Below are 24,491 nucleotides of genomic sequence, written 5' to 3'. Positions count from 1 at the left end.
CAGCCTCTCCTCACAGGGCTGTGCTCCAGACCCCTCCCCAGCTTTGTTGCCCTTCTCTGGACACCTTCAAGTCTCTCAATGTCCTTCCTAAACTGAGGAGCCCAGAACTGGACACAGGACTCAAGGTGTGGCCTAACCAGTGCTGAGCACAGGGCACAAGGACTTCCCTGCTCCTGCTGGCCACACTGTTCCTAATGCAGGCCAGGATGCCCTTGGCCTTCTTGGCCCCCTGGGCACACTGCTGGCTCATGTTTAGGTGGCTGTCAATCAGCACCCCTAGGTCCCTCTCTGTTTGGCAGCTCTCAGCCACTCTGACCCCAGCCTGTAGCTCTGCCTGGGGTTGTTGTGGCCAAAGTGCAGCCCCTGGCACTTGGACTTGAGTGAACTCAGCTGTGTGATCATCAGCTTGCCCCTCTGTCTCTGTGCCCTGCTGCCAGCTGTGGGTTGAGCTGTTGGGCTGTGCCTGCACTCCACACACATGAAGGCCTCCCCCTTGTAGGGGGCACCCAGCTTGTGGCTCTGTGTGGCTCTTCCCCTTCCCTGCCAAGCAAGCAGCTGCTGGAGGGAAGGCTCATCCTACAAACAGGAAACTGAAGCTCATGAAGATGTAGTGAGTTGGTCAGGGCCCTGCAGAGAGGCAGTGCTGGAGCCTGGTGTGCAATGCAAATGGGAGTCCTTGGCCAGTGCTCCAAGCAGGCTGCCATCAATATTCATGCACCAGGGCAGTGAGGAGCTCCTAGCATGGAGCAGGGCCCCTGTCACCTCCTGCAGCCGTGGAACAAAGGCTGTCCATGCTCCTGGGACCTGCCTGGCTGCCCTTGGCTCTGCCTGCTGAGGCCCAGACCTTGTGTGTGCTGCTGAAAGGCTTTCATGTGCTGCTGCTGCCTGGGGAGACCCCCCCTGCTCAGGGGGAGGGGAGGGGGAGACCCCCTGCTCAGGGGGAGGGGAGGGGGAGACTCCCTGCTCAGGGGGAGGGGAGGGGAGGGGGAGACTCCCTGCTCAGGGGGAGGGGAGGGGAGGGGGAGACTCCCTGCTCAGGGGGAGGGGAGGGGGGGAGACCCCCTGCTCAGAGGGAGGGGAGGGGGAGACTCCCTGCTCAGGGCAGGCAGCTGTAGACTCACAGAATGGTCTGGGTTGGAAGGGGCCTCTGAAGGTCCAACATCCTCTGCAGTCAGCAGGGCCATGCCCAACTCGATCCTGACCTGGGGGCTGATTGCCACCCAGAATGTGCTGAGGGTCTGCTGGTGTGCAGAGCCCCCAGGGAGCTCCCTCAGCCTTGCTCCCCCAGCACTCCCAGGACATGAGAGGATGAAAGAGCCCCTGGAGCCTCTGAAACTGGAAGCAGGGCTATTTCTGGAGTGGGCCAGGTGGTGGTTTCCTGCCTTTGGCTTTTGTTTTCAGCTTGCCAAGGAGGCACTGAGGTTGTGCCTTTTGGAGCTTGCTGCTGTGGAGCAGGCTGGAAGTGCTGCTGCTGCTAGAATCCCTCCAAGCTGGGCCCCTGAGCAGTGGTGGCAGGGCAGCTGAGGTGAGCATCCCACCTCCAGTGCTGGTGGAGCTTGTGAGTAGCTGTCACAGCACTGCAGGTTCTGGAGCCCTGGCAAAGGACCAGACAGGCACATGTGTGCTCATAGCTCTCCTTCCTCACACCTGCAGGTGTGGAGACCCTCAAAGCCTTGCTACAATCAGTGTTTCCCTTTGCTGAAGGATGGCTGCTGTGTGCTCCTCACCATCCCCAGAGGCCTGAGTCCCCTGTCTGGAGGGTGCTCTGTGCTTGGTGTGCAGGGAGGAGTTGAGTGCAGGGTTCCATCGGCATCTCTGAGGAATGTTTTGTAGCCCTGTGCTCTCCTGTGAGGTAGCATTGCTGTCTGCAGGGTTCCATCAGCATCTCCTGGGCCAGAGGAATGTTCATCCAGCTGGCAGCCAGGCACCAGTGGTGTGCCCCAAGGATCAGTGCTGGGCCCTGTGCTCTTTAACATCTTCATTGATGGTCTGGATGAGGGCATTGAGTCCATCAGCAGTAAATGACACCAAGCTGGGGGCAGGAGTTGATCTGCTGGAGGGTAGAGAGGCTCTGCAGAGGGACCTGGACAGATGGGCAGAGGCCAAGGGCAGGAGATTGAACAGATCCAAGTGCCAGGTGCTGCACATTGGCCACAGCAACCCCAGGCAGTGCTACAGGCTGGGGTCAGAGTGGCTGAGAGCAGCCAGGCAGAGAGGGACCTGGGGGTGCTGGTTGAGGGTAGGCTGAACATGAGCCTGCAGTGTGCCCAGGCAGCCAGGAGGGCCAATGGCATCCTGGCCTGCATCAGGACCAGTGTGGCCAGCAGGAGCAGGGAGGTCATTCTGCCCCTGTACACTGCACTGGTTAGGCCGCACCTTGAGTCCTGTGTCCAGTTCTGGGCCCCTCAGTTTAGGAAGGAGGTTGACTTGCTGGAAGGTGTCCAGAGAAGGGCAACAAAGTTGGGGAGGGGTTTGGAACACAGCCCTGTGAGGAGAGGCTGAGGGAGCTGGGGTTGCTTAGCCTGGAGAGGAGGAGGCTCAGGGACGACCTTATTGCTCTCTACAACTGCCTGAAGGGAGGTTATAGACAGGCAGAGGTTGGTCTCTTCTCCCAGGCAGCCAGCACCAGAACAAGAGGACACAGTCTCAAGCTGTGCCAGGGGAGGTTCAGGTTGGATGTTAGGAGGAAGTTCTACCCAGAGAGAGTGATTGCCCATTGGAATGGGCTGCCTGGGGAGGTGGTGGAGTCAGCATCCCTGGAGGTGTTCAGGAGGAGACTTGCTGGGGTGCTTGGTGCCAGGGGTTAGCTGTTTAGGTGGGTTGGATTAGTTGGTAGGTTGGCTGTGATGATCTTGAAGGTCTCTTCCAACCTGCTGTATTCTATGTATTCTATATGTAGTCTGTGTATGTTTTGTAGCCCTGTGCTCTCCTGTGAGGTAGCACTGCTGTCTGCAGGGCTCCATCAGCATCTCCTGGGCCAGGGGAGTGTTTTGTAGCCCTTAGGTTGTGCTCTCCTGTGAGGTAGCACTGCTGTCTGCAGGGCTCCATCAGCATCTCCTGGGCCAGGGGAGTGTTTTGTAGCCCTTAGGTTGTGCTCTCCTGTGAGGTAGCACTGCTGTCTCCCTGTACTTGGTTGGAGCAGGAGCAGCTGTTTGAAGCAGACCTCCCTGCACTGCTCTCAGCTCTTTGGGTCTGGTGTCAGCTGTAAGCTGAAGCTTCTCCTGTGCTCCTGAGGGGTTCTCTCAGGTTCCTGTGTGCTCTGGGGCCGTCTGGGTGCTGCCATAGCAATCAATCCCACACCCCAAACTTGTCTGTTGCCATGAGCTCTTTGAATCCTCGCATAATTGCTTCCCAAGAGGAGTTTGCTGTTGCCATAGCGCTCAGGGTCCCCTGTAAGCCCCTCTTGCCTGCACGCCCGGTTACAAACTAGTTTTAGGCCAAGCTGGGTCTTGCTTTCTGCTTGCCCTGCCCCTCCAGCTGCACCCTGCTGCGTGCTCCGGAGCTGTGCTTTCCCTCCTGCCGGGGTGATTCACCACTCCCTCGCTGTTCCAGGGGAGCTCTTCAGCTGCCTGCCCGCAGTTGCTGCAGCTTCTCGCTGGCTTTGCAGTTCCACTCATCTTCACTCCCAGCCAGTTGTGCTCTGCAGCACGTTTGTGCCGTTGCTGAGCTCTCACTGGAGAGGAGGGAGGTCTGGGATGCTGTTAGCAGCTGCTTGGGGTAACAGCAGCTGAGATGTGCTCCAGAGAGGGCTGATTGATAACTAAACAAATGATTGCTTTAGCATTTTCTCCATTCAAGCTGGGAGTTATTCATCAGCCAATAATTTATCTCTCTCTCTCTCTTTTTGTTTTGGTTGTTTCAGCCTTAACAGTGGAAGTTCAAGGACTAAAATAGTCACAATAGAGAGGGATTGAGTCTGTTGGCCAAGTAATCGACTTGGAGGCAGAGCATCTTGCTGCACAGTAATAAAGTGCTGCTCCACCAGCTCTGGGTTTCCAGGTCTGCCTGTCAGGGAAGAGCTGAGCTGGATGCTGAGGGCTGTGGAGCTGAGCACATGCCCAGCAGCTCTCCCCACGTGAGCACCTCAGCTGGGGAGGCCAGCAGCTTCCTCAGCCTCTGCTCAGCTGCTGTTTGGGATGAAATTGCTGTCACAAATGCTGGGAGACTTTAATACCCTGAAATGAAGGTATCCAGGCTGTGCTCTGGCAGGCAGGGTGGGATGCCAAGCCATTGCTGCCCTTGCAGCAGAGCTTTGGAAAAGGACATGCAGGGCTCATGCATGGTTTGGATCTTGCCCACTGAGTGTTTTATGCTTCCAATATGATGTTGCATGGCAGAGATGAATTTCCTGTCCTTCCCCCCTCTCCTCCTTTTTCTCTTCCCTCCTTTCTCTGCTGTATCCTGATTTACAGCTTCCTTTTTTCTGAGCTGGCAGGGAGTTGGAGGGGAAGGATTGAGGAGAGGCTCTTAAAGATGCTGGAGGATGCAGAGAAATGCAGCTGAACAGCATTAAATGAGACTTATCCAAATGAACCCTAGGGGAGTGAGGAAGAGGCATCTGGAGCTTCCTCCATGGCATCCATGCAGGGCAACTGCCTGTGGTTACATAAACATCCTGGGGCTGCCTGTGGTGGTGAGTCACAGCTGATAACCTCAATGCTCAAAAGCCAGCAAGCCTTGCTCTCCTCAAACAGGGAGAGCTGAGGACTGTGCTGCTCTGGCTGGTGGAGTCCTGCTGCCCAGGCTGGGCCCTGCTGGCTGTGGCTGCCCCTCCAGCCTCAGCTGTGACATCCTGCCTGCCTCACGTGTGCCCAGGAGAGGGTGGAGCCTGCACATCTAAATCTGTCTTGTCATGGCCTAGATATTGCAGAATGACACTAAGCAAGGGCCCTGTGATGATGTTGGTGATGTTGGATAATCACATTAGGACTTGGCTCTGGCAGATCTGTGCAGGGCCTGCCTCATGCTTCTGGGGAGCCTGCCCCGACAGCTCTGCAGGAGCTGCAGCCTCTCTGTCACCTCAGGAGGACTCATTGCCCTCCTGGGTTCATAGATGGCTTGGAAGGGACCTCCAAGATCACCCAGTGCCAACCCCCTGCCAGGGGCAGGGACACCTCCCACCAGCACAGGCTGCTCAAGGCCTCATCCAGCCTGGCCTTCAGCACCTCCAGGCAGGAGGCAGCCACAGCCCCCAGCCCCTCTGGCAACAGGAGCAGGCCTTAGCTGGGTGGAAGCAGATGTGTGTACTTGCTCTGCAGGGGGGGAGGGCAGCTGCTGCTTTTATGGAGCTGCTGCCCAGCTGGGTGGGAATTGGAGCTGGTCCAGCACCAGGAGGGTGCTGTGCTTGGATGTCCTGGGAGACAGAATGTTAGAGGTTGGAAGGGACCTCCAGAGATCATCCAGTCCAACCCCCTGCCAGAGCAGGGTCACCCAGGGCCAGGCCACACAGGAGCACAGCCAGGTGGGGCTGGAAAGTCTGCAGAGCAGGAGACTCCACAACCTCTCTGGGCAGCCTGCTCCAGGGCTCTCTCACCCTCACACCAAAGAAGTTTCTCCTCATGGTGAGGTGGAGCCTTCTCTGCTCAAGTTTGTGTCCATTGGGCCTTGTCTCATTACTGTGCACCACCAAAGAGAGCTTGGCCCCTTCCACCTGACCCCCAGCCCTCACATTGACAGAGGCCTGGAGCACAGCCCTGTGAGGAGAGGCTGAGGGAGCTGGGGTTGCTTAGCCTGGAGAAGAGGAGGCTCAGGGGTGACCTCATTGCTCTCTACAACTACCTGAAGGGAGGTTGTAGCCAGGAAGGGGTTGGTCTCTTCTCCCAGGCAGCCAGCACCAGAACAAGAGGACACAGTCTCAGGCTGTGCCAGGGGAGGTTTAGGCTGGAGGTGAGGAGAAAGTTCTTCCCAGAGAGAGTTGTTAGCCATTGGAATGTGCTGCCCAGGGAGGTGGTGGAGTCCCCATCCCTGGAGGTGTTCAAGAGGGGATTGGATGTGGCACTTGGAGCCATGGTTTAGTAGTCAGGAGGTGTTGGGTGACAGGTTGGACTTGATGATCTCTGAGGCCTTTTCCAACCTTATTGATTCAATGACATTGATCAGATCCCTCTCAGCCTTCTCTTCCCCAGCCTAGACAGCCCCAGGGCCCTCAGTCTCTCTCCACTGGGGAGCTGCTCTCACAACCTGTGCCTGTGGTCCTTGGATGCTTCCTCTAGTTAAAGGCTCTCCAGGAATGAGATGAGAAGCTTCACTTCCTGCAAGCTCAGCTTAGCTCAGGGCTCTCCTGCCTTTCTGTAGTTGTCACTCAGTGTCTGTGGGGCATAAGTGCAGTGCAGCTCCTGATCTTGTGGTGCTTCCTGAGCTGCTTCTCCCCCTGCTTGCTCTCTCACCCAGGGAGATGCAGCTTTCAGCTGATTCTTCTGATTCTTTGTGCTTGTCTCAGGTTTCCTGCTTTGAAGTCTCAGGTGTCCTTTACACTTCATGCAGCTGCTTCCCCTCCTGTTCTGAAGCTGTGATCTGCTCCCACAGCCACTTCAAATGCTCAGGACATGGGTGAAATCTGAGTGACTGTGCCCAGTGCCCCTTTCCCAGGAGAAGCTCTTTCAGCTGAACTCAGTGCTTTGCTTTTTGCCTTTGCCCTCAAGATCCCTCTCCAGTGTTCAGCCTATTTAATTGGTGGTTGATGCTTCAGGCTCTGGTTTGATAAGTTTCCCAGAGCAGCTCTATCTCCCCTCCAGTACAAAGCCTTTTAAAGTGCCATTTAGAGGCAGTGGGAGCAGCTCAAAGGAGCAGACCAAGCCACAGCTGAAAGCTGTGTGAGCCAACCAGCCTCTCCACTGCTCTTGGCTTTGTTTAACTCCCTGTGCAGGTAGAGGTGGTGAGGTGAGGCCCTGAGAGCTCTGCCTCTTGGCAATGAGCTTGGGGAAGCTTCCCAGGGCCTGCTCCCATGCATGAAAGGCAGCGTGGGGCTTTGTTGGCCACAGGCTTTCAGAACAGAATAACCCAGGTTGGAAGAGACCTTCAAGATCATCACATCCAACCTATCATCCAACACCACCCAACCAACTAACCCATGGCACCAAGCACCCCAGCAAGTCTCCTCCTGAACACCTCCAGGGATGCTGACTCCACCACCTCCCCAGGCAGCCCATTCCAATGGGCAATCACTCTCTCTGTGTAGAACTTCTTCCTAACATCCAACCTGAACCTTCCCTGGCACAGCCTGAGACTGTGTCCTCTTGTTCTGGTGCTGGCTGCCTGGGAGCAGAGACCAACCTCTGCCTGTCTACAACCTCCCTTCAGGTAGTTGGAGAGAGCAATAAGGTCACCCCTGAGCCTCCTCTTCTCCAGGCTAAACAACCCCAGCTCCCTCAGCCTCTCCTCACAGGGCTGTGCTCCAGACCCCTCCCCAGCTTTGTTGCCCTTCTCTGGACACCTTCCAGCAGCTCAACCTCCTTCCTAAACTGAGGGGCCCAGAACTGGACACAGGACTCAAGGTGTGGCCTAACCAGTGCAGTGTCCAGGGGCAGAATGAGCTCCCTGCTCCTGCTGGCCACACTGTTCCTGATGCAGGCCAGGATGCCATTGGCCCTCCTGGCTGCCTGGGCACACTGCAGGCTCATGTTCAGCCTACCATCAACCAGCACCCCCAGGTCCCTCTCTGCCTGGCTGCTCTCAGCCACTCTGACCCCAGCCTGTAGCACTGCCTGGGGTTGCTGTGGCCAAAGTGCAGCCCCTGGCACTTGGATGTGTTCAATCTCTGCCCTTGGCCTCTGCCCATCTGTCCAGCCTGCCTGGAACACAAGAGCTTGGGGCTGTGTCTTTGGGAGCCCTGCAGCTGAAGCACTGCACACAGAGCTCAGTTCCTGCTTTGCAGAGCTCAGTGTCCCTGATGCACAGAGCTCATCCTGGAGCTGCTTGGAGCAGGCCTTTGGGGCTGGAGCAGTCCCTTCAGCTTGGCTGTGCTCTGCTTCAGCAGAAGTCAAGTGACTTAAAAATAAACCAAAGCAGCTAAGTGCAGCTTGGTATTTCCTTTGAGGTAGCAGCCTGGGCTGAGAGCAGACCTGTTTGGTTTAGCCTCATAATCTGCTGCTCTCAGCTGGGCAGCCTGCTGCCAGGGTATAAGGGCTGGTTTTGTTCTGCCTCAGAGCTGGCCTCTGTTCCTGGCACACGTCTGCACACCCAGACAGGAGCCTGGCTGGAGGGAGACCAGGCCCCCTGCCTCCCCAGAGACTCCCCACTTTGTCCTCTTGCCTGCAGCATCTCCTGCACTGCTCTTCTCATTGCCACCTCCAGAGAGTCCTTGCTTGGAGCTGTGGCTTGCTGTCCATGAGCCTGTTCTGGTTCAGCTGGTGGCCAAGTCCCTGTGTGCTTGAGCTCATGAGCTGTCGGCACAGCTTAGCCTAAGTGAAGAAAACCTTCATCTCCCTCTCTGCTCTGCTGAGACCTCACCTGGAGTACTGCATCCAGTTCTGGAGCCCCTATTACAGGAAGGACCTGGAGGTGCTGGAAGGTGTCCAGAGAAGGGCCAGGAGGATGAGCAGAGGGCTGGAGCTGCTCTGGAGTCAGGCTGGGAGAGTTGGGGCTGTTCAGTCTGGAGAGGAGAAGGCTCCAAGGAGACCTAATTGTGGCCTTCCCGGGTCTGAAGGGAGCTGCAAGAAAGCTGGGGAGGGACTTTGCAGGGTGTCAGGGAGGGACAGGACTGAGGGGGATGGGGGAAAACTAGAAGTGGGGAGATTGAGATTGGCTGTGAGGAAGAAGTTGTTCCCCAGGAGGGTGGTGAGAGCCTGGCACAGGTTGCCCAGGGAGGTGGTGGAAGCCTCCTGCCTGGAGGTGTTTGCAGCCAGGCTGGATGTGGCTGTGAGCAACCTGCTGTGGTGTGAGGTGTCCCTGCCCATGGCAGGGGGTTGGGACTGGCTGAGCCTTGAGGTCCCTTCCAGCCCTGCCAGCTCTGTGATTCCATGATTCATTTTGTAGCCTGCATGGTGGGAAGCAAACCTCAGTTGTGTCCCTGTGCTCCTCAGAGGTGAGGCAAGGCTGTGCCTCTGGGACAGGCTGTGTGTGTGCTGGGCCTGGGTGAATCATCTTCCCTGGTATGGATATCAAATACCATGGAAGTGCCCTGATGGCAGCAGGGGGTTGTGGCACTGGGTGGGGGAGTGAGTCAGAGGCCTTAATTAAAGCCCAAAGCCCAAGTGTCACCCTCAGCAGCACACCACCATGTAGTAATTAACCAGCAACAGACAAACACCGAGGAGAGCAGGAGGCCAACCTCTGCTGCCTCAGGGCTTTCTGTGCCAGGGAGGCTGGGAAAGCCACTCCAGTACCACCCCCAGCTGGGGAGAGGAGCCTGGCAGAGGCTGCCTGTGGTGAGGAGGGTAAGAATCTGGGGTTGAAGGGAAGCCAGGGGAGAGCTTCCTGAAGCTTCTGGCAGGAAGGCTACCAGCAGGTTGGGGAGAGAGCAGCAGAGCCTGTGCAGAAGGTGTGAGCAGGGCAGGGGAAGGACAGGTTAGGCAGAAGGGTCAGGAGGCTCTGTGGGCATTGGCAGCCCTGCCTGGGAGAGGCTGAGTCAGCTGAAGCCTGGGCTGGGCTGGGCTGGGTGATCTCAGAGGTCTTGCCCAAGCAGAGCAGTGCTGACTCCCTGCTTGCTCAGGGTCACACTGTCTCAGTGACACAGCCCAGTGCTGCTTACCAGCATCCTGCTGCCGTCTGGGGAGGGTGAATGAGGCTGCAGAAAGCCTCCCTCTGTCCATTTATCTTGCTGCCCTCAGCCTACCTCCGTTGGACTCCCCTGGGGCAAGAATAAAAGCCTCAGCTCTCTGCCACTCTGTGCTCCCTGCAGGCTTTGCATTAGGCATCAAGCTGCAGGACAAACAAATCTGAAGGCCCAAAGTGCTCAGCATTTTAAAGGCTGCTGAGGTGGAGATGGCCATGAAAGAGGAAGAGAACAGCAGAGGCCATGCTAAGGACCCTGCAGTTACCTGGTTAAGTGCAGGGAGGCTGCTGGGAGCCTGAAGTGTCCTTTGCCTGCAGGCTGTGTGGTGGCAAACACCTCCTGAAACAGCTGAGGGGGCAGGAAATGCTCTTGGGCTCTACCTTCCAGCAGACCAGAGCAAGACACAGACCTGATGCTCACTTCCAAGACTGAGTTCTTGGTACCAGTCAAGGCCTTTTGTGATACAGAACCACAGAAGAGATCTGCTTGGGAGAGACCTCCAAGCTCAGCCACTCCAACCCTGCCCCCAGCACTGCAGGGTCCCCACCAAACCATGACCCTAAGCACCAGCTCCACACTGCTGGAACACCCCCAGGGATGGGGACTGCAGCACTGCCCTGGGCAGAGCATTCCAGTGTCTGAGAGCCCTTCCAGGGCAGAAAGATTTCCTGAGCTCCAGCCTGAACCTCCCCTGGGGCAGCTTGGGACCATTTCCTCTGCTCCTGTTTGCCCCCAAGGAGCAGAGGCTGTCCCCTGCTTGCTCCAACCTCCCTTCAGGGAGCTGCAGGGAGCAATGAGGTCTCCCTCAGCCTCCTCTGCTCCAGCCTGAGCACCCCCAGCTCCCTCAGCCCCTCCTCACAGCCCAGGGGCTCCAGGCCCTTCTGCAGCCTCATTGCCCTTCTCTGGCAGGCTCCAGCCCCTCAGTGTCCTTCCTGCAGGGAGGGCCCAGAGCTGAGCACAGCACTCCAGCTGTGGCCTCCCCAGTGCTGAGCACCTCCTGGCCCTGCTGCCCCCCCTGCTTCTGACCCAAGCCAGGCTGCCAGTGGCTTTCTTGGCCCCCTGGGCACTGCTGGCTCCTGGGCAGTGAGTGCCAACCACCACCCCCAGGTCCCTCTCCAGCTTGCAGCTTTCCAGCCACACATCCCCAGGGGGTTGCTGTGACCCAAGTGCTGGACCTGGCTCTTGGCCTTGTTGAGCTTCACCCAGTGAGCCTTGGCTCATGGGTCTGACCTCTCCACATCCCATGGTAAAGCTTCCCAACCCTGTAGCAGATGGACACAGCCACCCAGCTTGGAGTCATCTGCAGGGTGCCTCAGTGCCCTCACCCAGGTCATTGATACAGACATGAAAGAGCTGGGAACACTTTAAGACCATCTCTTCCTGCTGATGAGATGTTGTGCCCTACCCAGAGTACAAGGAGAAGGGTTCCCAGTCCCCCCTCAGGAGCAAGACATCCTCACAGGCTGGGGCTGTCTCATCCATTGAGATGTTGTGATTTGAGGGGTCCCTGCCTGGCTGGACCCCTGAAGGTGCCCTTCCAGCACAGGTTGGCTTTCTGGAGACAGCCTGCAGAGCTGCTGCCTGCAGAGCAGAGCTCAGGGAGCAGAGCTCGGGGAGCTGAGCTGTGCCAGCATGGCCTTGGCTGGGTGCTGCTGCTGGAGGAGTGCCTTCTCACACTGCCCCACAGCTGCCCTGGGCAGACCCCACCTGCAGCACTGCCTCCAGCTCTGGGGCCCCAGCACAAGAAGGACCTGGAGCTGCTGGAGAGGGTCCTGAGGAGGCCACCAAGGTGATCAGAGGCTGCAGAACCTCCCCTGTGGGAAAGTTGAGGCTGTTCAGGCTGGAGAGGAGAAGGCTCCAGGGAGAGCTCAGAGCAGCCTTGCAGTACCTGAAGGGCTCCAGGAGAGCTGGGGAGGGACTCTGGGCAAGGGCTGGGAGTGCCAAGCTGAGGGACAATGGCTTTGAGCTGGGAGAGGGGAGACTGAGAGTGGAGAGGAGGAAGAAATTGTTGAGAGTGAGGCTGGGGAGAGCCTGGCACAGGCTGCCCAGGGAGGCTGTGGCTGCCTTCCCCCTGGAGGTGCTGAAGGCCAGGCTGGATGAGGCCCTGAGCAGCCTGTGCTGGTGGGAGGTGTCCCTGCCCGTGGCAGGGGCTTGGAGCTGGCTGAGCTTTGAGCTCCCTTCCAGCCCAACCCATTCAAAACAAAACACAACCCTTCTTTGGGGTAAAACATCCTGCCCTAGGGGTGAAGAGCTTGGAGCTGCTGCAGACATTTCATTCCAAGAGGGAAAACTGGGGTTTGGAATGGTAGCTTTTAACAGGTGTGTGGCAGGCTGCCCTCCTGCTGGGCTGTGCAAGGGGGGTAGGGAATGCCAGCAGGGAGGATCTCTTGGTTCTGATGGATCCTGACCAAAGCAGCCCTGCAGAGCAGTGCCCATGGTGGTTGTGCAGTGGAGCTGCAATGCACAGCCCAGGTGAAGGGTGGCCAGCAGAGAGCTGCCTGTGTGGAGGGCAGCACAAGATATGATCAGCAAGGCACTGCTCCCTTCCCTTTCCTTCCCCTCATTGTGTCCTTGGGACAGGCTGTGGCTGCTGAGGAGCTGCTGGCTGCCTCCTGGCAGCAGGAGGAGCAGTGCTGGATGCTGGAGCGGTCAGGGGAAGCTTCTCTGAAGGTCTCAGCACCTCCCCAGCTCTGCTGTGGTGTGAGGAAGAGTGTGGGCAGCAGGAGCAGGGAAGTGATGGTGCCCCTGGGCTGGGCACTGCTCAGGCCTCAATCCTGGGGTCACTTTTGGGCCCCTCACTCCCAGAAGGACCTTGAAGGCTGGAGAAGGGCAACAGAGCTGGGGAAGGAGAACAGCACTGGGGAGGAGCAGCTGAGGGAGCTGGGGGGGTTGAGGCTGGAGGAGGCTGAGGGAGAGCTCATTGCTCTCTGCAGCTCCTGAGAGGAGGCTGGAGCCAGGTGGGGGTTGGGCTCTGCTCCCCAGTCTCAGGTGACAGAGGACAGGCAGTGGCCTGGAACTGTGCCAGGGGAGGCTCAGGTTGGAGAGGAGGAACAATTCCTTTGCTGCAGGAGTGGTCAGGGCCTGGCCCAGGCTGCCCAGGGGGGTGGTGGAGTCCCCATGGCTGGAGGTGCTCCAGGGCCCTGTGGCCATGGTGGGGCTGGGCTGCTGGTTGGGCTGGGTGGTCTCAGAGGGCTTTTCCAAGCCAAACAATTCCATGATTCTGTGGGGAAGGAATCCTGGGGCACCTTGGGTGTTTTTCCCTGTCCTGCAGATGAAGATGGACAAATGAGTCATTGCTGGGTGAGATGAAGCTGTGAGCTGTGGGAGAGCAGCACTTGGCACATCCTGGTGCTGGTCCCTGACGTGCCTGCAGAGCTTGATGCTGCTCTTAGCTGAACCTGGCTGTTGTCTGCAGTTGCTGCAGCTGATTGCACCACTGAGCTCTGCCCAAAGTGGGCTCCTGGGCCTTTGCCCTGTGTGGGGAAGGGTTTGCCATGCCAGAGCTGAGATTTGCCAGCTCTCCCCCTGGCAGAGAAGCCCCAGTGCCTTGGTGCTTTGTGTTCATGGATCATAGCACAGAGTCACAGGCTGGGCTGGGAGGAGTCACTGCAGTGAGGATTTGGGGTTGTTGGGGGGTTTGGGGTGTGAAATGACTTCATGTTGTGCCAGCCAGAGTGGTGTCAGAGGTGCAGGGTGGTTCTCAGTCCAGCAGCAGAGAAGATGGCTCAAGGAGTGGCCAAGAAGGCCAAGGGGATCCTGGGGTGGATTAGAAGTGGGGTGGTGAGTAGGTCAGAGAGGTTCTCCCCCTCTCCTCTGCCCTGGTGAGGCCACATCTGGAATATTGTGGCCAGCTCTGGGCCCCCCAGGTCAAGAATCCCTCAGGGAAGTGCCTGAGAGAGTCCATCCCAGAGCCCCAGAGCTGCTGCAGGCAGTGGAACATCTCCCTGTGAGGCCAGGCTGAGGGAGCTGGGGCTTGGAGCAGAGGAGCCTGAGGGCTGCCCTCAGTGCTGGGGATGAAGATGTGCAGGGCTGGAGCCAGGCTCTGCTCAGGGATGTCCAAGGCCAGGCCAAGGGGCACTGGGGGCAAGCTGGAGCAGAGGAGGTGCCAGGGGAAGAGAAGGGAAAAGTTTGTCCCTGTGAGGGTGCCAGAGCCTGGAGCAGGCTGCCCAGAGAGGTTGTGGAGTCTCCTTGTGTGGAGAGCTTCCAACCCCTCCTGGCTGTGTTCTGTGTGCCCTGCCCTGGGTGCCCCTGCTCTGGCAGGGCTTGGACTGGATGATCTCCAGAGGTCCCTTCCAGCCCCTGCCATGCTGGGAGGCTGAGGTGGCTCTGCTGTTGCCTGCTGGTGGTGCCCTGGGGTGGGTAATGTGCAGTGTCAGCCTCTTGTGCCTATGACTGTGAGGAGTATAAAGGCTGGGAACTGAGTTTTGGGGGAGCTTGGGGGCTGGTGAGCTGCAGCCAGGCTGGGCAGGGCAGGGCAGGGCAGAGCAGAGGGTTTTCCTGCAGCTGGATCACAGTGTCCTGACTCAGGGGGGAACAAAAGCTCTGAGCCAGCCTGCCCCTTGTAGTTGGGAAAGTCAGTGCTGAGGAAGTGCTTGTGGCTGGGGAGATAAGGCAGAGCATGACATCATCCTTAATGGCTAAGGCTTGGGAAGCCTTGGGATTGTGCAAGTGAAGAGTGGTTTTGTGCCTGGTTCAGCAGAGCACTTAAAGTGAGATGCCTGCTAGCACAGCCCGGGCTCAGAGTGCTCTGCCCCTGCCCCAGGAGCCTCAGTGTTCCTGGGGACAGCTGAAGAGCACTTGGCTGTGCCCTGGCTGCCACAGCCACAGCCTGGTGGGCAGGCTGGCACACACAGTCCTGAGCTGGAGCTGAGAGAGAGCTGGGAACAGCTCAGGAGCAAGCAGACTGAAGGAGTTGGGGCTGGAGAAGAGAAGGCTCTGAGGTGACCTCATTGTGGCCTTCCAGTATCTGAAGGGGGCTACAGGAAGGCTGGGGAGGGACTGCTCAGGATCTCAGGCAGTGATAGGGCTAGGGGGAATGGAATGAAGCTGGAGGTGGGGAGATTCAGGCTGGAGGTGAGGAGGAAGTTCTTCCCCATGAGAGTGGTGAAGCCCTGGAATGGGTTATCCAGGGAGGTGGTTGAGGCCCCAGCCCTGGAGGTGTTTTAAGCCCAGGCTGGATGAGGCTCTGGGCAGCCTGATCTAGTGTGGGGTGTCCCTGCCCATGGCAGGGGTTTGGAACTAGATGATCCTTGTGGTCCCTTCCAACCCTGACTGATACTGTGATGTTCAGTGCTGGTCCAGCTCAGGGAAGAATGTGACCCCTGAGGAGAAAAGCCCTTCCTGGCATCCAGAATGTTCCTGAGGAGCTAGGGGGAGGGAGAAGAGTGAAGAAGTGGTTTGTATTTGTGTGTTTGTCTTCAGGGTGGGAAGTGGTAAGCTGATCAGTGACTCTCTCCAGCCCAAAGCTTTCACTGACTTGGCTAAAAGCTGTGGCCTAGAGGGAAGGGATCCAGCCAGAGGGACCTGGGCAGGCTGCAGAGCTGGGCCCAAGGCAACCTCAGGAAGTCCAACAAGGCCAAGGGCAAGGTTCCTGCAGCTGGGGCAGGGCAACCTCCAGCACAGACCCAGCCTGGGGGGAGGAGTGGCTGAGAGCAGCCTGCAGGAGAAGGCCTTGGGGGTGTCAGGTGGTGACAAACTCCCCAGGAGCCAGCACTGGGCCCTGGCAGCCCAGAGGCAGCTGAGTGCTGAGCTGCAGCCAGAGCAGGGAGAGCAGCAGCACAGGGAGGGGATTCTGCCCCTCTGCTCTGCTCAGCCCCCACCTGCAGCACTGCCTCCAGCTCTGGGCTCCAGCACAAGAAGGACCTGGAGCTGCTGGAGAGGCTCCAGAGGAGGCCATGAGGATGATCAGAGGCTGGAGAGCCTCCCCTGTGGGGCCAGGCTGGGGGAGTTGGGGCTGTGCAGGCTGGAGCATTGCTGGCTGCCTCTGGCTTGCTTGTGAGAGGACTCCAGGCCCAGGACACTGCTGAGTGCCCAAGTGCAGCAGGCTGCTATCTTCTTACCTTGCCAGGGGCTGAGAGGGGATCATGTGCAGCAGCATGAGGCTGCTTTTACCTCCTCTAGAAGTGCTTGCCTAGCAGTGAAGAGTTTTACATCCTGCTGAAATTACAGAAGGGCTGAAAATACAACTCCAAGTGCTGGCAAGTGGCCAGGACACTGTCACAAACCTGCATGAAATCTGCTCTGGCCTCTGCAGGGACTGGGGAGAATTGGAGCTTCCCATTTTCTTGCTTAGCTGCTCCTAAAAGCAGTTAGCAAGAGCAGCAGTCAGGCCAGAAGAGTGTAGCCAGACAGCATCAGGAAGAATTTAGTCCCTGAAAGGTTGTCAAGGCCTGGCCCAGGCTGCCCAGGGCAGTGGTGGAGTCCCCATCCCTGGAGGGGTTTAAAAGCTATGGTGCTGAGGCACAGGGTTTGGTGGTGCCCTGGCAGTGCTGGGTTGGTGAATGGACTGAATGAGCTTAAAACTCTTTTCCAACCCAAATGATTCTGTGATGCCATGATCCCATGTGCCTGTTCAGCCTGGAGAGGAGAAGGCTCCAGGGAGAGCTCAGAGCAGCCTTCCAGGACCTGCAGGGGCTCCAGGGGAGCTGGGGAGGGACTTTGGACAAGGGCTGGGAGTGCCAGGCTGAGGGACAATGGCTTTGAGCTGGGAAAGGGGAGACTGAGACTGGAGATGAGGAAGGAATTGTTGAGAGTGAGGGTGGGGAGAGCCTGGCACAGGCTGCCCAGGGAGGCTGTGGCTGCCTCCTGCCTGGAGGTGTTGAAGGCCAGGCTGGCTGAGGCCCTGAGCAGCCTGGGCTGGTGGGAGGTGTCCCTGCCCATGGCAGGGGGTGGGAGCTGGCTGAGCTTTGAGCTCCCTTCCAGCCCAACCCATTCCATCAGTCTGTGTTCCCCAAGAGCCTGCAGGCCATTGCTGGCCCTGTGGTGCTGGCAGTGCTGGCTGCACACCCCCTGCTCAGCAGTGTGAGTGGCTCAGGGCTGAGCTGACAGGCAGCTCTTTGTGCCTTGGGACGTGAGCAGTGCTCTAGCTTTGCTGGCTTGGATGGGAGAGGAGCTGAATTGCCTCCAGAGCTTCACCTCTCAGGCACTGGCTGAGGAGTGCAGGGGAGGGGTGGCCTCTGAGCTGCCTCTCAGCTGGCTTCTTGCTTCCCTCCCTTCTGCTGCCTGCAGACTCTGGATGTGCTTGCTGTGTTGGCTCTCATGCCTGGGCTGGTCCCTGGCCTTTGGCTGTCCTTACAGAGTGGCAGGAGGCTGTCCCAGCAGAGGGTGAGGATGCAGTGCCTGGATCAGTGTGGTGCTGAGCCCTGCCTCGCTGTGCCCCTGCCCCACACGTGGCACAGCTCCCCAGCCTCACCTGGGGCACTGCAGGCTCTTCAGCTGCCCTTGGCTGGCTGCAGTGCCACAGATCCTGGCATGTTGTGATGCAGTGGAGCTGGCAGTTCCTGGCCCTTGGAGGCCTTCTCTTGCTGGCTCTCTGCTGAGGATGGCAATAAATTCAAGGACCCTTTCCATGGAGTGTGAGAGCTCTCAGTGCCCAGGGGTAGGGCAGCAGGCAGGCAAGGGAGGAATCATGTCCTGGAATGGCTTGGGTTGGAAGGGACCTTAATGATCATCCAGTTCCAACCCCCTGCCACAGGCAAGGACACCTCAAGGACTGCTAAGATTGGAAAATACCTTTGAGATCCCTGAGTCCAACCATAACCCAACTGCTGTGGCCACTAAGGCATACCCTGGAGCACCACAGCTACAGCTTCTGAGCACCTCCAGGACTGGGGACTCCACCACCTCCCTGGGCAGCCTGCTCTCCCCAGCCTCACCCTGCCCTCCCACCAGCCCAGGCTGCTCAGGGCCTCATCCAGCCTGGCCTTCAACACTTCCAGGCTTGGATCCTCCACAACTCCCCTTGGCAACCTGTCCCAGTGTCTCATCACTCCTCACCCCTGGAGCCTGCTGCAGTTGGGGATGTCTCTGCTGCCGGCAGGGGGGTTGGACTCCATGACCTCCAGTGGTCCCTTCCAACCCAGTGCCTTTTGTGGCTCTCTGACAAAAGCTGGCAGCTTCTGGCCACTGCAAGGCTTCTCTTGCTTGCTGGTTGCTGAGAATAGAAATAAATGGTCCTGTAATGTGCATCTGGCAGAGCTTCATCTTAATTGCTTGTCAATTTGCCTTTGATCTGCTTGCCTCTCAACTTTGCCCAGATTTAGCAAAGTTGGAGGCTGGACTGGAATAAAGAGGGAGAAATTGGTTGTGGTCTGAGGTTCTGGCAGCTGAAAGTCGTCCTTGAGGCTGAGGAGGTGGTGGTTTGTAGATGGGCAGTGTGCAGGGAGGAAGGGCTGAGCAGCTCTGAGCTGCAGGCTTTCCATCTCTGCAGGGTGCTGTCAGAAGCCACCAGAGTTCAGAGGAGTGCTGGAAGCCTTCTCAGAGTGACCCCCAACTGTTCAGGGCAGTGTCCAGGCAGGCAGCAGGACCTGGGCAGCAGCAGGGTCTGGGCAGGCAGCAGGGTCTGTGCGGGCAGCAGGGTCTGGGCAGGCAGCAGGGTCTGGGCAGCAGCAGGGTCTGGGCAGGCAGCAGGGTCTGGGCAGCAGCAGGGTCTGGGCAGCAGCAGGGTCTGGGCAGGCAGCAAGGTCTGGGCAGCAGCACGGCCTGGGCAGGCAGCAGAGCCTCGGCAGGCAGCAGAGCCTCGGCAGGCAGCAGAGCCTTGGCAGCCAGTAGGACCTGGGCAGCAGCTGTCCCCACCACAGCAGCCTCTGCTGTCTAAGGCTGAAAGAGAGCTCCTAGCCCCACCAGAAAGCCCTCACTGGGCACTGCTGGCTGTGCTCACTCCCTGGGCTGTCTGCTGCTGCCAGGGGGAGGGTTCAGCCACCTCTTGGGTCCTTCTTCCCTCTGGCACCTCGCTGGGAAAGCTGAACTGCATTTGCTTCTGCTGCTGCTCTTGAGGCCCCTCTGCAACCCTCTTTGAAGTGTGGATCTTAGGTGCAGGCCACAGCTCCTGGGCTTGCAGACATGACCTCCCCGTGCACCTTAACCCCTAACCTTCAAACCCTGGGGTTTGAGCTGCAGGGGGGCAGAGGACAGATTGGAGATTAGGAACAAGTTTGTGACAGTGAGGGTGGGAAGGGGCTGGAGCAGGCTGCCCAGGGAGGCTGTGGCTGCTCCCTCCCTGGAGGTGTTCCAGGCCAGGCTGGCTGAGGCCCTGAGCAGCCTGGGCTGGTGGGAGGTGTCCCTGCCCATGACAGGGGGTTGGAGCTGGATGAGATTTGAGCTCCCTTCCAAGCCAGCTCATGCCATGGTTCTCTCACTGGTGTGGTGTTGCTGTTGGCCTTCTCTGCAGTGCAGCAGTGCTGGAGCAGTGCAGGCCATGAGCAGTCAGTGACCAGCATGGGAGGCACCAGGGGTGGTGAGGGGCTGACCAAAGCTCCAGAACCACCATCTCTTGTGCAGGGGAAACTGGAATCTCCTCTGCTCTGTGTACAGACCACTGAAGGCCCCTGCCATTTCCAGCTGTTGGAGCAGGCTGCCCAGGGAGGTGGTGGAGTCCCCAGCCCTGGAGGTGTTCAGGAAGCTGTAGCTGTGGTGCCTCAGGTTGCAGTTCATGGCCCTGGTGGCTGGCTTGCTGCTGAGCTTGCTGACCTTAGGCATCTTTTCCAACCTTAATGATTCTGTGAGAAGTTTCCAAGCAGACACCCCCAGAGCTGTGACCTCAGCCTGGCAGCACCTGCAGCCCCAAGGCTCCTGGAGGCAGCAGGGATCCTGCAGGAGCTCTGCTGTGTGCTGCTGCCTGGCTGGGATTGAGCCCTGTGCCTGTAAACCTTTGTGACCCCTGAGAGCTGGGGGCCTGATCCTGCCCCCTGGCTCTGCCCCTGCCTTTGGAAGCCAGGCAGCAGCTGTGGTAGGCTCTGGATGTCCTTCCCATTGGCCTCTGTGCCCTGCTGATGGATCTGAGCTGTGCTTTGGAGCCTTCCTGGATGAGGAGGGTGGCAGGGAGCTGCTGTTCTTTGTGCTTTGTCCTTCCCTTCCTGCCCCCCTCACCCCCCTGAGTGTTGCACAGCTCCAGCCTGCCCTGCAGGCAGGGGGTGCTGGGCCAGTGGGGCCCATGCAGGGCCATGCAAACCCGGGGGGGCTGTCACACCTGATCTGATCTACATGTGGGCTGAGGGCAGTCAGACTCCTGGGTAGGTTGTGCCTTGCTGGCTACACTCCAAACCTGGCCTTAGTAAACTGTGCTTTGGAAGTGAGGCCACAAGGATGGTCAGAGGGCTGGGGCCAGGCTGGGAGGGCTGGGGCTGGTCAGGCTGGAGAAGGGAAGGCTCCAGGGGCACCTCAGAGCTGCATTTCACTCTCTGCAGGGGAGCTACAGGCAGGCTGGGCAGGGACTGTTCAGAAGGGGCTGTGGGGATAGGCCCAGGGGCAGTGGTTTGAAACTGGAGCAGGGCAGAGTTAGGTTGGACATCAGGAGGAAGTTCTGCACAGGGAGGCTGGGGAGACACTGGCACAGGCTGCCCAGGGCTGGGGCTGAGGCTCCATCCCTGGAGCCATTCAAGCTCAGCCTGGCTGTGTCCCTGGGCAGCCTGCTGCAGCTGGAGCTGTCCCTGCTGAGTGCAGGGGGTGGGAGGATGCCCTTGGGGGGTCCCTGCCAACCTGCTGCAGTCTGGCTCTGGAGCTGACCTGTGAGCTCTGCTGGCAGCTGCCGAGTACCCTGCTCCTGGCTGTGCTGTGGGGGTGCAGGGGCAGCAGGCAGGGGGCAGGAGGTTGCTTTGGTGGTGCTGAGGCTGTTTGTGTCCTCCCCAGGGGGCTTTGCCATCGTGTTCCTGGTGAGGACCGGCAATGGGGTGAAGTGCGCCCTGAAGCGGATGTACGTCAACAACGAGCACGACCTGCAGGTCTGCAAGAGGGAGATCCAGATCATGGTAAGGCTCCCCTGGGGCTGGGGCCAGGCTGGGGTGGGGAGGCTTAGAGCCTGGGCTCCTGCTGCCTGCCTCCTGGGCAGCACCATGGTGTCATCCGTGGGCTTTCAGAGCAGGGCTGCCCTCGGGGAAGGGCTGAGCCCCGGAGTTAGGTGGCTGGGTGAAAATCTGGAGGAGAAGGCTCCAGGGGGACCTCAGAGCTGCCTTCAATAACTGAAGGGATCCTCCAGGAAGGCTGCAGAGGGACTTTTCAGGAGGGTGTCTAGAGGTAGGCCAAGGGGGAATGGTTTGAAGCTGAGGCAGAGCAGGGTTAGAGTGGAGCTGAGGAAGGAGTTGCCCAGGGAGGTTGTGGATGTGCCCTGCCTGTAGGTCTGGTGCACCCAGCATGGAACTGCAGCCAGGCAAGCTGTGAGGTGGAGAAGCACCATGGAAATGCTGCTCCCTCTCCCTGGCTGGTTCATGTGTGAGCTTTTCTCTTGCAGAGGGACCTCTCTGGCCACAAGAACATCGTTGGCTACATTGACTCCAGCATCAACTCGGTGAGCAGTGGAGATGTGTGGGAAGTGCTGATCCTGATGGACTTCTGCCGAGGTGAGCCTGGGCTCCAGGGGTGGCTGTGGCCTTCTCAGTGCTTGCAGCAGAGCTTCAAGCATCTTCCCTTCCAAAACCAAACACAAACCTGGCCTGGGCCTGGCCCTCCTTGGCTGCCAAAGCAAAGGCAGAGCTTGGTGTGGAGAAGTGGATGATGCCAGACCTGAAGGAGGGGGTGATGGTGTCAGGTGTTTGAGGGTATTTCAGGTGAGGAGGGACTGTGCCAAGGGCTGGGAGTGCCAGGCCCGGGGACAACGGCTTTGAGCTGGGAGAGGGGAGACTGACACTGGAGAGGAGGAAGGAATTCTTTGCAGGGAGGGTGGGGAGAGCCTGGCACAGGCTGCCCAGGGAGGCTGTGGCTGCTTTCTCCTTGGAGGTGTTGCAGGCTGAGGCCTGGAGCAGCCTGGGCAGGTGGGAGGTGTCCCTGCCCATGGCAGGGGGTTGGAGCCCTGTCTGTGAATCTGGAGGGAGGTTGGACTCGATGATCCTTGAGGTCTCTTCCACCCTTGGCAATACTGTGATACTGTGATACCTGCTGCTCCTGGGAGAGGGCAGAGCTGCTCCAAGAGGGCAGAGCTGTACCTGCTGCCAGCAGACACACAGCCCCCTGGGATCTGGGTGAGGGAATGAGGGCAGAAGCTGAGTGAGCAGATTGCAAAGAGCCTCTGGGGAAGGCTTGGTGTGAATTTGGAGTCTGAGCTCCTGGGGTGCTGAGTGTGCAGCCAGGCTGGGAGGGGGAGCATGCTGAGAGCAGCTCCCTCTGCAAGGCTGGGCCTTAGCCCAGGCTTCATTTTGCTGCCCTGCCTCCTCTGCTCCAGGCTGGGGTTGTGTAGTCTGGAGCAGAGGAGGCTGAGGGAGAGCTCATTGCTCTCTCCAGCTCCCTGGGAGGAGGCTGGAGCCAGGTGGGAGTTGGGGCTCTGCTCCCTAGTCTCAGGTGATAGAAGAGGCAATGGCCTGGAATTGTGCCAGGGGAGGCTCAGGTTGGAGATGAAGGAAAGTTTTTTCACTACAAGAGTGGTCAGGGCCTGGCCCAGGCTGCCCAGGGAGGTGGTGGAGTCCCCAGCCCTGGAGGTGTCCAAGAATTCTGGGTTGAGTTTTGAGCCCCTCCAAGAAGGACACTGAGGGCTGGAGCAGGCCCAGAGCAGGGCAACAGAGCTGGGGAAGGGTCTGGAGAGCAGGGCTGGGGAGGAGCAGCTGAGGCAGCTGGAGGGATTCAATCTGGCAAAGAGGAGGCTGAGGGAGAGCTCCTGAGAGGAGCTCCTGAGAGGAGGCTGAAGCCAGGTGGGGGTTGGGCTCTGCTCCCTCACCTCAGGTGCTAGGTGGCAAGGAAGTGGCCTCAGGTTGCCCCAGGGGAGGGTTAGGTTTGGGATGAGGAACAATTCCTTTGCTGCAGGAGTGGTCAGGGCCTGGCCCAGGCTGCCCAGGGGGGTGGTGGAGTCCCCATGGCTGGAGGTGCTGCAGGGCCCTGTGGCCATGGCAGCTGGGGCCCTGCTCTGGTGGCCATGCTGGGGCTGGGTTGCTGCTGTGCTGGCTGCTCTCAGAGGCTTTTCCAAGGCAGCCTCCGGGGCGGTTCTGATGGCTGGCTGTGCTCTCCCCAGGGGGCCAAGTGGTGAACCTGATGAACCAGCGGCTGCAGACAGGCTTCACCGAGGGGGAGGTGCTGCAGATCTTCTGTGACACCTGCGAGGCCGTGGCCAGGCTGCACCAGTGCAAGACCCCAATCATCCACAGGGATCTGAAGGTGAGTGGTGGGCTCCAGCAGGGCAGCAGCAGGGGGCTGCTGTCCTTCTCAGGGTGGCTCCCTGCTGCCCAGGCCATGGCAGGCAGCCCTGCAGCCCTGGAGCTGGGTGGCTGCTGGGAGCAGTGAGGCAAGTGGGCATCAGGCCCTCCCTCCATTGGGAGATAAAGACAGCCCCCAGCCTTTGGTGCTGCTGCTCACCAGGTGTTTGCCATCTCCAGAGCTGCTGAGGCAGCACAAATGTTTGTGAAGGAGCTGCTGTGCACAGGAGATATGCCAGAGCCTGGCTGGTGAATTCTTCTGCCACCTGAAAGCTGTCAGTGGTAGAAAGCAGCTGGCAAAAAGCAGGCTGGAAATTTGTCCCCTGGCCACACACTCAAAAGGTCCCTCCAGGCTGAGCCCAGAGAGTGGTGGTGAATGGTGCCACAGCCAGCTGGCAGCCAGGCACCAGTGGGGTGCCCCAAGGAGCAGTGCTGGGCCCTGTGCTCTTTAACATCTTCATTGATGGTCTGGATGAGGGCATTGAGTCCATCAGCAGTAAATTTGCAGATGACACCAAGCTGGGGTCAGGAGTTGAGCTGCTGGAGGGCAGAGAGGCTCTGCAGAGGGACCTGGCCAGGCTGGACAGATGGGCAGAGGCCAAGGGCAGGAGATTGAACACATCCAAGTGCCAGGTGCTGCACATTGGCCACAGCAACCCCAGGCAGTGCTACAGGCTGGGGTCAGAGTGGCTGAGAGCAGCCAAGCAGAGAGGGACCTGGACAGGCTGGTTGATGGTAGGCTGAACATGAGCCTGCAGTGTGCCCAGGCAGCCAAGAGGGCCAATGGCATCCTGGCCTGCATCAGGACCAGTGTGGCCAGCAGGAGCAGGGAGGTCATTCTGCCCCTGTACACTGCACTGGTTAGGCCACACCTTGAGTCCTGTATCCAGTTCTGGGCTCCTCAGTTTAGGAAGGAGGTTGAGTTGCTGGAAGGTGTCCAGAGAAGGGCAACAAAGCTGGGGAGGGGTCTGGAGCACAGCCCTGTGAGGAGAGGCTGAGGGAGCTGGGGTTGCTTAGCCTGGAGAGGAGGAGACTCAGGGGTGACCTTCTTGCTCTCTACAACTACCTGAAGGGAGGTTGTAGCCAGGCAGAGGTTGGTCTCTTCTCTCAGGCAGCCAGCACCAGAACAAGAGGACACAGTCTCAGGCTGCACCAGGGGAGGTTTAGGCTGGAGGTTAGGAAGAAGTTCTACCCAGAGAGAGTGATTGCCCATTGGAATGGGCTGCCTGGGAAGGTGGTGGAGTCACCATCATTGGAGGTGTTCAGGAGGAGACTTGCTGGGGTGCTTGGTGCCATGGGTTAGTTGTTTAGGTAGTGTTGGATTGGCTGATGGGTTGGACACAATGATCTTGAAGGTCTCTTCCAACCTGGTTTGGTTTATTCTAAGTAAAGGTTTATTCTCCAGGCCTGGGGCAGGAGTCATTAGGAGCTGTTGAAACTGGCCTCCA

The 24,491-nt window shown here is 58.8% G+C and overlaps 1 protein-coding gene across 8 annotated transcripts in view; it reads left to right on the top strand.

Annotated features, from left to right (window-relative positions):
* AAK1 (AP2 associated kinase 1) overlaps nucleotides 1-24,491 on the top strand; it is a 93,730-nt gene that overhangs the window by 11,554 nt on the left and 57,685 nt on the right. For all 8 annotated transcript variants that reach the window (XM_068156528.1, XM_068156530.1, XM_068156531.1 and 5 more), the window contains exons 2-4: nucleotides 20,558-20,676; nucleotides 21,156-21,264; nucleotides 22,863-23,005. In XM_068156528.1, the coding sequence (XP_068012629.1) occupies nucleotides 20,558-20,676; nucleotides 21,156-21,264; nucleotides 22,863-23,005 (371 nt within the window). The remainder of the gene's footprint in view (nucleotides 1-20,557; nucleotides 20,677-21,155; nucleotides 21,265-22,862; nucleotides 23,006-24,491) is intronic.

This window comes from Melanerpes formicivorus, unplaced genomic scaffold (genome assembly GCF_026170545.1).
Source record: "Melanerpes formicivorus ecotype bairdi unplaced genomic scaffold, bMelFor1.0.p_v2 SCAF_34, whole genome shotgun sequence".
In the NCBI taxonomy this organism is placed as follows: domain Eukaryota; kingdom Metazoa; phylum Chordata; class Aves; order Piciformes; family Picidae; genus Melanerpes; species Melanerpes formicivorus.
Note: the sequence above shows the minus strand (reverse complement) of the source record. Positions and strands in the feature narration are given on the sequence as shown.